This window comes from Crinia signifera, chromosome 6 (genome assembly GCF_055691185.1).
Source record: "Crinia signifera chromosome 6, ASM5569118v1, whole genome shotgun sequence".
NCBI lineage: Eukaryota > Metazoa > Chordata > Amphibia > Anura > Myobatrachidae > Crinia > Crinia signifera.
This window is the reverse complement of record NC_139222.1, coordinates 205,864,764-205,877,605: the sequence shown is the minus strand read 5'-3', so window position 1 is coordinate 205,877,605 and position 12,842 is coordinate 205,864,764. Positions and strand designations below refer to the sequence as shown.

Below are 12,842 nucleotides of genomic sequence, written 5' to 3'. Positions count from 1 at the left end.
CACTCTTTTAGATTAATGTTTTTTTATGTGTAGTTATTAAACTTGTATTTTATTGTAATACCGTCTTGCAAATTTATTTCAGCCAGCGCTGGCACAACATATCTTCCTTTTCATAGCATTTACTGGGGAGTGACTACCCCTGTGCCAGCTGCTGTTAATTGCGCAACACACAAAACTCCACACCTTTTTCGTATATGTTTACATGCATATGGAGCATACATGTTGTCCAATGTAATACTGGCAGTGAAAGCTTAATCAGTGGTCAACAGGCTCTGAGAGTGCCCCTAAAATGCTTCAAGATGTGTTCTGAAAGTGTATTAATGCTGATGGCAGAACCATAATCAGAGAGTGCAGTAGGTTATCCTCAAATGTGGCAATGCTGATATTTCTAACAAAAAAAACACTCACTCATACTCACTGTGCAACACTGAATAGAACAATAGGTGCTACATGGGGGATTTCAATTAAAAATGTTTTTCTGCCGGAAATGCTTAGCTGCGCATATATTGAACGTTTATTTTCTCCATAAATAAAAAAAATGAAACAATTGTTGCTCAGTTAATGTAGTACTTAGAGTTTAGCACTTAGATAACTTACTACAAGTAAGTGTGCCAAGGTGTAGTAAAAAATCCTATTTGGTTAAATAGTTTGCCCTGGATTTCCTATATTTGCACCGGCTGATGTGTGGACTTGTTTTATATTTATAGGTACTCATTTTCGAAACATAGGGCCTTATTCTGGTTGGTTCAGATGGATGCGTATTTGTGGACTGGAACCGAGTGTTCTTAGCCCCGCCTTCCGTACGGATCGCTCACACCATCCGAATGCGGTAAGACGCCGACCGAATGGACTGCGAGTGGATTTTCCATGTGAACAGCTCCTCCATCTGTGGGAACCTCCCCTATCATTCGATGGTCGCCGACCATTGAATGCTGGACCGAGTGGTCAGGCAGCACGAGTGCTCCAGACCACTCGGGCATTTCTCCGTGCAAAATCAGGAATATGGGCGGGCAGCTGGCATCCGGATATGTCTTATGTCCGCCCCCACATGTGCGTCATGGCCGCATTACCATACATACGCCCAGCATTTTCATGGGAACGCCCATGAATAGCGGGGCGTATGCATATGGTAATGATCCCAAACAGCCCTCTCCACCCTCTGTTCAGATTGTACAGAATTCACGCCGTATTTGGATGTGCGCGGCATTCACACATGCGCAGATACGCCTCTGCACATGCGCAAACACCAACCATCGGCTGTCCGTACGCATTCAGAGCCATCTGAACCAACCAGAATAAGGCCCATAGTTAATTACACTCTTTAATGACCTTTTTTTTATTTTATTTTTTTTAGTTTGAATTAGGATCAACATTTTTTGCCCTATGGTGGAACATACAGATAACCGTATATGCAGCACTCCAAAAATACTCCAATGATGTGGTACAAATGTTTTTAATAGCAACGTTTCAATACTACAACAGTATTGTCATCAGATAGAGAGAGAGAAAGCGAGAGAGAGCAAGAGTAATTAGTGGACTCTGCACTCTTATTGTAGATAGTAGTCAGTTCTGCTGGGTGCCTTCCCATATTAAGCATGCAACATAGAGTAATAGGTGGCACTCTTTGGCTTTTGAAGAATTCAAACCATAACCAGTGAATCAATGTTTCAGTTGACTAAAACCTTCATCAGGATAAGGGGTTTATTTACCAAGTCTTGGATGGAGATAAAGTAGATAGAGATAAAGTTCCAGCCAATCAGCTCCTAACTGCCATGTCACAGGCTGTGTTTGATAAATGAGTTATCACTGATATCTCTGTCCGCTTTATCTCCATCAAAGGCTTAGTAAACAGACACCTTAGATTCTACGGGGTAAATTTACTAAAGCTTCTAAAAATGAAAAGAGGTGGTGTTGCCCATATCAACCAATCAGATTCTGTCTATCATTTTCTAGGATGCAACAGAGAAATGATAGACAGAATCTGATTAGATGTTATGGGCATTTTTAGAAGCTTTAGTAAATTTACCCCTATGTAAATAATGAAAACTCATTGAGATTATGCCTTTAATGACATTTCCTTTTTAAAAATAGGCAGCAAAATTAAAAGTGTTTTAGCAAAACTAGGATCGATTATATTTTTGTTAAAGGGTATCACATACTGTACACCATATACACTAAATCATTGTGATATATCCTCTTACAGAATGTATATAAGAGCAATGTTAAATAGCTACTCTAATTGGAATTGAAATTGCCACATAAATGCACTTTATACAATATCTTTATGAATTTATATTAGAATATATTTCCTTGCTACTGTTCTTCCTGCAAGAGTTAAATCAGCTAACATGGCTGGAATTCATAAGTATCAATTAAAATTAGTTTATCCAATGGAAATGCTAAATCGGCTTTGTTAGTATTTCATTAGCGGGTGAGAAGGCACATGCTGTTGAGGGGAAATGCTTTCGCATTTTAGGATTATTTTCTTTGCGCAGTGTTTTGCGACCTCAATTTTCAAATGTCAAGCAGGGACCAAGGAACAACTTTTTATTTGGGGTTTAATAACTTGTAGTGCACTAATATGAAATAAAACAATTATGATAGTTTATACAAGATTTTAATAACATTTATTGAGATGCTGACAGTAACCAAACACAATTAATGAGTAGTTTTAGAAAAAGTGAAGACCTTTACTTGTTCAACTTTACTCAAATGAAATGAAAAGAAATAGGATCAAGGAACAAAGTAGTTCAGTTGAAATTTGGATTTCTCCTGTAGATTAAACTGAATCTTTGAAGAATTTAATAAATCAGACATGAAGCTGAGAAAGAAGGGGCATAACATGTGTGCGCTGATGGAAGAGACAGCTGTGAATAAGATAAAGAAAATGTCTAAAACAGGTCATAAAATAATAAAAAGATGCTGTAACATTTACAGAATAAATAAAAGTAATGAAACTTTCAGCTCAAAAACAAAATCTGTTTTTGAGTAGGGAACTAGTGGAGAAGAAAAACATTGTATGTCTTTATATTCTTTTATAATATATATATTATATACATATCGCTCAACATCTTATTCATTATGGAATAAACAAAACAACAGTAGCTTAGAACTCTTTTTCTTTCATGTTCTTCTTTGCTTGGATATTCCAGTATGCATATATAATGAAGCAGTACAGGGAGACTCTCAAAAGTTGTGGAATGAAGTTCAAAGCAAATTTCTAGAAAAGAAAACCAATATATATATATATATATATATATATATATATATATATATATATATATATATATATATATATATATATATATATATATATAGGATTGCAAGTCTTTAAATGTGTAGCTTGTACATTGAAACCCTACAGAGAGGTCTCACTTATTTGAGACAGATCATGTGATCGTTATTGATCGTTTGTTAAATTGTTCTCATTTTTGTTCTTGCTGCCATACTGTGGCACATGATGGATACAGGTAATGAAGTACATGTCCAAGAAAGTGAATGGGGCTTGGTGCACATTATATCAGTCCAGGGTAGCAGGATCTCTGGTGAACATCCTTAGATTGTTCACACTTATGCTCACTTGAGAAGCCATTCATTCACTGAAACAACAGAAATAGAAAAAAATTAGTATTGCCATAGTTAAATTATGATCTGAATTTGAAAAATTCTCAATATTAACTCAATATTAGATTCCATTCCATCATTTCATATTGTATTCTATTTTGAGACTACATTTTCTAAACTCCCAAAAATATATGTAATATGTGTATTTATATGACAATATATATTTCAAATACCTCCCAAAATTATAATTTTGGAATGATGGCAATAGAAAATGAGCAGGTGTTCACCTCATGATAGGGGACACAATAAGCGCACGCTTCCAACTCCATGGGGACAAGACTTTTTCCCTTGGGGTTGTGCATAAGACTGCCACAAGCTTTATCCCCTTATGCATGACCATAAGTACCAGTACCACGAACTGTAGTTATCTGAACATAATTTACAATGTTCCCGACATTGGGAGATGCCCATAATGAAATAAATTGGTACCGTAAAGACGTATACTGTCAGTATATAAATCAAGATCCACACTTACTATGATATATGGATATTCTCAGAACCATTCCAATAATAATGAATTTCCACCATTAATTATACATTTTTAAATATTCTTATATCATAATGGGTTATATTATTAAGAGTGCTGATAGAAAGCAACAAGGAGTCAGACTCTGTTTAAATTGCTGACATTCACTATATCAACATCAGAAGGTCAACATAGACAAAAAAAATGAAATTTCTATCAGGGTTAGGGTTAGCATTAGGCATATAGTTAGACTAAAAGCACATTGTCGACATTCCAAAAATGTCAGCATTATATCATTAATTATGTCCAATGTCGACATTGTGACAATCAATACAATTTGCCACAGCAAGGAAATTAAAAAAATGAATGAATGTGCAGATATAGTTACATTTGGGTGAAGTGTGTTCAAACTGAAATCTAAAGTGCAGTGTAAAATTAAAGCAACCAGTATTTACTCTGCACAGAAACAAAATAACTCCCCCAAATGTAACTCTCTGCACATGTTACATCCGCCCCACCAGCAGTGCACATGGGGCCTTATTCTAGTTCACTCTTAGAGGCAAATTCCTTCTCAAATGGACAAAACCATGTGCACTGCAGGTGGGGTAGATTTAACATGTGCAGAGAGAATTAGATTTGGGTGGGGTTTTACTTCAAAGTGAGATCTATATTGCAGTGTAAAAATAAAGCACCCAGTATTTTCCCTGCACAGAAACAAAATAACTCACCCAAATCTAATTATCTCTGCACATGTTACATCTGCCCCCCTGCAGTGCACATGGTTTTGTCCTTCTAAGAAGGAATTTGCCTCTAAGAGTGAACTAGAATAAGGCCCATGGTTTTGTCCATTAAAGAAGAAGTTAGCCTTTGCAAACCAACCAGAATCACCCCCTAAATACACTGTGTTGTGAAGGAACAAACTAAAACATGCATTATGAAATTCAAAAGAAACGTGTTCCAAATATGTTCATAAAAACAAATTAATTAGTAAGACAATATGGTTCTCCAAGGACATGGCAGTCAATACATATTAGAAATACAAACAGAATTCATCAAAGGAGGATAAAAATCATTGTAAAGTGTAAATAAATAAATTGTTTTGAATAGTCTGTAAATGTTTTTTTATACATTAGGGCAGGCCTGGCCAAACTTTTGCTCTCCAGATGTTGGGAAGCTACACCTCCCAGCATGCTTTGCCACAGTTCTATCATTCCAGAATAACAAAACTGTGGCAAAGCATGGTGGGACTTGTAGTCTCACAACAGCTGGAGAGCCATTAGGGCGATGAAAAACCAGAGAAATAGACTAAAACTGATTGGGTGGATTGTAGGATGACAAACCACAGCATAAATAATTTTTGCTCTGGATTTATTGCATAAACATCAAATAGTTTACTCTAAATTGATTCATCAGGGCAGTTCAGTAAATATAGTTTATTTAGATTTCATCAAGTGAAATCTTGCACTGGACTACGGTAGATTATAGATAAACATAAATGCTGAAACTTCTATATCATTTGTAGGCCAGATATTCGCTGTTTATGTTTTTTTCTGAAGGACCTACTAATAAATGGTGCATTCAACTATACAGAAAATTAGGAAACCAATGGGGAGATTTAGCAAACATTGGAGAGAGAGAAGTACCTATGAATCTGCTTTTAACTAATTTTGCAAAATGATTTATACCTCATTGGTTTTAGTTGTATAATTTTGAGTGACATGACCGTGTATCAATTCAAACACACTACTTACTGTTCATCTATCCCTTGCAGACTGGCCCACAGTTTTGACTGTTTAAATCTAGGTATCCGTACATTCAATCACAAAAAATGTGTGTTGCATGCTGATTTACAAATGTGTATTTGATTCAATTATTATATAGAATTTTACATGGGTTCTTGAAGCTAACTTAAAAAATACATAAATTTTATTCCTTCTTACAGTATTATCACTGTGGTGCTCATTGGACTCAAAATGCCTCCATGTGCTGTCTCAGAAATGTCTTACACGTTCAACATGCCGCTTCCCTCTCCCAACTATCCTCCAAAGGGACTTCTAGACTGCTGATACCATATTTTTTCCCTTCGCATCATCAAATGACTATCATTCTATCAGTGCTCATAGTACAGTGGTACGATATACCAAAAATGGGATCCTAGATCTTACAAAACACAAACAGCAGTGAAGATGTGTCCAAAGAGTGGGACACATCTCTGATTGAGTGCAAATGCCAGAGCAGATAGCAGCGGCAGATAAAACTTGGTGGAGTCCATGAGCCAATAACGGCTTGCAGTTCGGTAGCCTATCTATGTTTCTAATTGGTTGCTGTTCAGTGTGCTGCAACTGGCTCATGGACTGTATTTGCTCTGGCATCGGGACCTGATCAGAGAAAGAAAGAGAGAGAGAGAGAATATGACAGAGTGAGGATACAGAGGATGAGACAATGAGAGAGATGACATATAAAGTTACACAAGATGGTGAGAATTGGACAAAGGGAAAGGGAGAGGCTTAGAGATATGGCTTGGAGACAGGGCCATATTTGAAATGATTGGAGTGCTGTTGCACGCCTTCCTAGCCCAACACCAAATCCAGACCTGCTGCTGCTGGTCTGAGGGGTGGTAAAAGGCTACTGCTGCACAAAGGAGATGTAAGAGGCTACTGCTGGCACAAGATGAGGAGATAGATGGCTTGAGGAACACATGGGAGACTGAGCCTGGGAGGGGGCTTTTAATAATGTGTAAGAGACTTTACTGTGGCACATATGGTATAGGGGGCATTATTGTGTGGAGTAATATATATGTAAGGTACATTACTGTGTGGTATAATGTATAAGGGGCACTGCTACTGTATGGCACAATATATAAAGGGCACTACTACTGGAATAATGTGTTATAAGGGGTCCTACTATTGTGGTTAATAATATGTATAAGGGGTTCTATGATCTGGTACACTACACTTATTTACAATTATGTACATTGTGCCTATGTGTCATTTGGTTCACTTATGTGGCGGTGTACAGTTGTGCATTTATTGTCAACATCTTATGATTAGCAGCCCCTAGCACTGGTTTTGCCTGTCACTTTGACCATACATAATTTGATTTATCCTAGGCCACTAACACAAGGCACCCCTGCAATAGTCTAATGCAGGCATTCCCAACCACGGTCCTCAAGGCACACCAACAGTGCAGGTTTTAGTGATATGCAGGGTTCAGCACAGATGGTTTAATCAGAATCACTCAGGTACTAATTAAGTCACCTGTGATCAAGCCTGGTTATCTACAAAACCTGCACTGTTGGTGTGCCTTGAGGACCGTGGTTGGGAATGCCTGGTGTAATGGCAACCGATGGTGCCTACACACACCATCTGTGATCCACTGGTATAGTTATTAATGCGCAAAATATACCTGGACATCAATGGGTGAATTAATAGATAAAATAAAAGTTCTGCGACGCAAAATGCTAGCAGGAAATGCAACAGTAATGGCATATCCCCAAGGATTCAGTATGAAATCCCGGCGGTCGGGATCCCGGCATTCAAAATCCCGACGCCGGAATTCCGACCGCCGAAATCCTGACAAGAGGGGGACGTGGATCACCCCCCCTTGCGGGCTCGCTGCGCTCGCCACGCAGTGGGCCTGGTGCCTCGCTACGCGCGGCACGCTAATTTATTCTCCCTCCAGGGGTGTCGTGGACACCCACGGAGGGAGAAACTGTCGGGATTTCGGCGGTCGGGATTCCGGCGTCGGGATTCTGAACACCGGGATCCCGACCGCTGGGATTTAAACTGCATCCCATCTGCAACAATCTTCCACAGTTTTGGGGGGAAAATGGTCTGGGACCATGGTGCACCTTGTAGATCAGGCATTCCCAACCATTGTCCTCAAGGCACACCAACAGAGCAGGTTTTAGTGATATGCAGGCTTCAGTACAGATGGTTTAATCAGAATGCCTCAGATACTAATTAAGTCATCTGTGCTCAAGCCTGGATATTTCTAAAACATACACTGTTGGTGCGTCTTGAGGACCGTGGTTGGGAATGCCTGTTATAGACCACTGTGGGACTATAGTGATACTTTTTACATAGCAATGAAAAATTAAATTATAGTGCATTTAAGACACAATTACAGAAAACAGAGTAGGCAATTTACTCTTACACTATGCATTTGCAGTTTATACAGCAAACACTGCTATATACTACAAATATAATCACATTTATAACACTACGATACGAATTCCCGATAGTTTCCTTTTCAAACCTGCAAAATGAGCACAAGATAAAGGTTTTTTTTCCTCATTATGCTCTTTTCTAAACCTCAGAGAATTACATTTGCTGAGCCCCGTAGTATTATCTGTCAGAGAACGAAAACACATTATATCAATAGCTCTCTGTAATAATAAAAAGCAAAATGGCATGGTACAATATGACCTATTTACAAGAGGAAACCACAACACAAAACATAAGCTCTTAAAAACTTTGCGTGAATAAAAAGCAATTTAAGTCATCGGGTATCTTAATGAATGATGTTTTATTATCATTGTTGTTATGCTTTCGTACATTTATTCCATTATCAGTAATATTAAATCCCCTTAAAAACTACTTGCTTATTCAACATTGTCTTATAACAAAAGATTAAATATTAAACATAAAAATCAGTTGGGATTTGCAAATAAAGGTAGTTTGAAATTAGCAATGATTTTGTCTTCGAATTGTAATACTTGAACTCTATTGTGTAATATTCCCAGTATGGGTACACTACATGCAGCGGCAGGGACCCAGCGGGGTGACGGCATCGGGATTTGCACCAGGGAAGAGGGGGCGGGTCTGCTATAGAATACTTTGGGGTATACTCACAAAAATTAAGTATAGCTAGGATGTGTGAATTGGTGACCATAGCAAATATAGGAAATATCTACAGTGGTCACTGTGAAATGTTCCATGTTTCAGAATGCCAAGTTTTCTAGATCCTGGCTCTGGCTAGCTATATTCCAGTATTTGCAATACAGAGTTTAGTGAATTTCACAATTTAGCAGCTGTTTTTACAAATTATAACTACAAGGACCAGGTTAGCTTCAGCCAGTGGCGGAAATTGTATTTGGCCCAGGTGCAAAAACAGAATTTGGGCCCCCCTCCTCCACTCCAACCCAAGTTTACAATATTCTACACAAAAGTGGGCCCTTTAGTCCTCATGGGCCCCTGTGCAATGCACCTGCTGTGCACCTGCTGCACCAATGGTAGTTCCTCCTCTGGCTTCAGCCATTGTATCCTATAGGATACAATTCACAAAATTGTCCCCATTATGACCGCTATCACATGCGTGTTTTGATGATGGCACAAGGGCAGTGGCTTCTCTGGGTCCAAACATGGAACACTTTACTTCATAATGATTACAGGGATCAGGGGCAAACGCAGGATTTTCAGAAGGGGGTTTCCAGAGGAGTGGAGAAAAGCACGGAGATGGACACTTAGGTGATCCAGTATATGCTGGGTCAGTTAAAGTATTATAGATAGACCAAATGTATATAAATAATAATAATATATAAGGAGCTCTTAGGGGTCACACTCCTGATGAAGTCCAAGCCTGTTGGCGGAGGATGAAACGCGTTGAGGGTCTCTGGCTCTGTGGTGACGATGAAGGACTGACCTCACCAATACTCCAGATAAGCTTTTATATTATATAAAATTGTACGGGCATTTACTGTCATTGTTTTGCGTGAATAAATACTTTTTGTAGCAATATTACGCTATTCCAATTTCCTTCACTCTATTCCATGTGCATGGTGGAGAAACCGTGGACCTAAGAGGGACCAAATATTCCAGATACCTAGTGGCACATTGTGAATTAAGCTCAATTCAAAGTGGTTTGGAGACCACTAATAATGGTATGTGTACACTTTGGGGGGTTTTCTCACTAGAGGTGAAGGGACCCGCATGTGAATAATAACATACTGCACCAGAAGGCGCCCTTCTCATTCTCTTTTTAGATCTTTGCTAAGAGGTTCCCTGGAACAGGAACCAATAGGAGAGGAGCAGCCACTCTACAAAGAAAGAGAGGAACTGGGCATAATATAATAAGAACAGACTTTTATTGTGTTTAAACAGACACTCCTACAGAGGGGAATCACTTGGCACTAGTACCACCATTTTTTCGATATATATATATATATATATATATATATATACACACACACACACACACACACACACACACACACACACACACACACACACATATATATATATATACATACATACATACAGGGGCATCAACAGCAGTGTAGACCCCTGGGCATAGCAATGTATTGGGGCCCCTACTGATCCTTCAGCGGTAGGGGTGGGGGAAGCTTTGATGTCCCGCGGGTGGTAGGGGGTATTATATCAACCGCTCAGCATGTTGGGCCTGAATCAGTAATTTCCACTAATTACCCCTTTACTGCACAGATGGTGGGAGATTGGGTGGGAGAAGGGGGCATTTTGGCTGAATGAAGGGGCCCTGATACATAACTTCTAAGGTGGAAGAGGATGCTTAATATGCAGAGAAGGGGTGTATAGTGGAGTGGGCTTATTATTCATAATTTTCAGGTGGGAGGACAGCTTGCTTGACTGCAGGTATCTCCAGTTCCTGGAAATAGATTTCTTAGGTTTTAATGGAATTAAAAACTAGAGAATCTCACCTACAAAATGGTATTGGGGACTAGGGGATCAGGAGGCAGAGCAATCTGCCAATGAGAATATAAAACTACATATCAGGTGTGTGGAGCTTGAGCAGTAACCAGCTGCTGGAAGGCTGACATCTCTGGTTCTGGGAACAGTAGAGACAATCGGCTAGTGTCCCAGCTTTTGGAATATACCCTCAGAAAAACTCTAAGTCAGACAGAAGCTGAAATATCTGACTGGGAAGAGTAATTAACAGGCTTGGATGGGGACCACTGCTTTGAAGTCAGATATCTCTGGTTCCCAAGGGCCGATTTTTAAAATTCCTCTACCCATGGAAAGAGGGCACCCTCAGCTTTCAGCCTAAGGCCCTTAGACTCCTGGGGGGGGGGTGGTTTCTGGGTACTCAGAATCAGTGGTGCAAGTAGGAAAAAGGTCTTAGTGGTACTGTGCCGCGCGCCTTCGGCGCGCGTTGAAAATGGGCGTGGTCAGGGGGTGTGACTAGGGGCGTGGTCATATGACACTAGGGGGAGTGGCTGGAATATTGCACGCCAAAGGCACACGGCCAAAGTTTACACAGTAATGCCTGTTACGCGTCACACACCCAATACATATGACCCATACCATAATGCCCGTTACACATTATTCCCCACACCATAATGCTCATTACACCGCACAACTGATGCCCATTACTAATAGGCCCACACAGTGCCAGATATGCCCCCACAGTGCCCCAGTGCCAGATATATGCCCCCACAATGCCACACATATGCCCCCAGTGCCAGATATGCCCCCACAGTGCCACACATATGCCCCCAGTGCCAGATATTCCCCCACAGTGCCACACATATGCCCACAGTGCCACCCATATGCCTCCAGTGCCAGATATGCCCCCACAGTGCCACACATATGCCCCCAGTGCCACATATGCCCCCACAGTGCCACACATATGCCCCCAGTGCCACATATGCCCCCACAGTGCCACACATATGCCTCCAGTGCCAGATATGCCCCCAGTGCCACACATATGCCCCCAGTGCCACACATATGCCCCCACAGTGCCCCACATATGCCCCCAGTGCCAGATATATGCCCCCACAGTGCCACACATATGCCCCCAGTGCCAGATATGCCCCCAGTGCCAGATATAATATGCCCCCACAGTGCCACACATAAATGCCCCCACAGCAGCACAACTCACCAGTGCTGGCTGTGTCCGGGGCAGTCAGGTCCTCTCCCCCCTATAGTCCCCCGCTGTTCTGCTTCCCTGGGGAGGGGAGGGGGATGGAGCGCATCTCCCGTCTCTTCTGCCTGGCTCTGTCTATCTCGCGGGCTGGCTCCTGATTGGCTGCCAGCCCGCGAGCGCTGATTGGCTGTCGCCTGACAGCCTAGTCTGAGTGACACAGGGAGGGGAGGGAGAGAAGCGCAATGCGCTCCCCTCCCCTCTGCTCCGAAAGCAATCAGCTGTGGCGGGGCGGTGAAAACCACGCCCCCCGCCACTTACATATGCGCGCATGCGCGTTAAACACTTTGGGGCACATTTGTTATGGCGGTACGGGGTACCGGCAGTATTTCTTTTAATGGTGCGCCGTACCACCCCGTACCGCCATACTTGCAGCGCTGCTCAGAATCCCCCCCTGCCTGCGCAACTGGAGATGGGCTCTTATCTTAATAACTGTTCTATAATAAATTTTAGCAAAAAAAAGGATTCCTTTACACTGAAAATTGTGGTGGTAAAGAATCTTTACAATGCTTGGATTCCAGTGAGTACTTTGTAGGGCAGTCCATTGATCCAAGCATTAATAGTTATGAATGAATATGAAATTCTTTTGAATGTTTTTTTCTGCATTGAGCATCATAACCAAAGTGTTGCCTATGAACAGGGTGTATAATATCACTAATCAAAGACCTAGAGTTATACACGGGACAAAACCCACCTGATCTGAGTGGGACATGTGCAAAAGGATAGTGTACAGTTTATTAGCCAGGATCTTTGCATAAGTTTTGAGGTCAATATTCAGTGACTAGTTTAGAGCAATAATTTGAGTAGATGATCAGGTCTTTGCTAGGTTTAAGACTGTCAATGATAGCTGGTTTAC

At 40.9% G+C, this 12,842-nt stretch overlaps 1 protein-coding gene across 2 annotated transcripts in view; it reads right to left on the bottom strand.

The window, feature by feature from the left end:
* Nucleotides 1-2,601: 2,601 nt before the first annotated feature.
* The window catches only part of CA10 (carbonic anhydrase 10 (inactive)), a 322,195-nt gene continuing 311,954 nt past the window's right edge, over nt 2,602-12,842 (bottom strand). For both annotated transcript variants that reach the window (XM_083148657.1, XM_083148656.1), the window contains one exon: nt 2,602-3,599. In XM_083148657.1, coding sequence (XP_083004783.1) covers nt 3,577-3,599 — 23 coding nt within the window. In that variant the 3' untranslated portion in view covers nt 2,602-3,576. The remainder of the gene's footprint in view (nt 3,600-12,842) is intronic.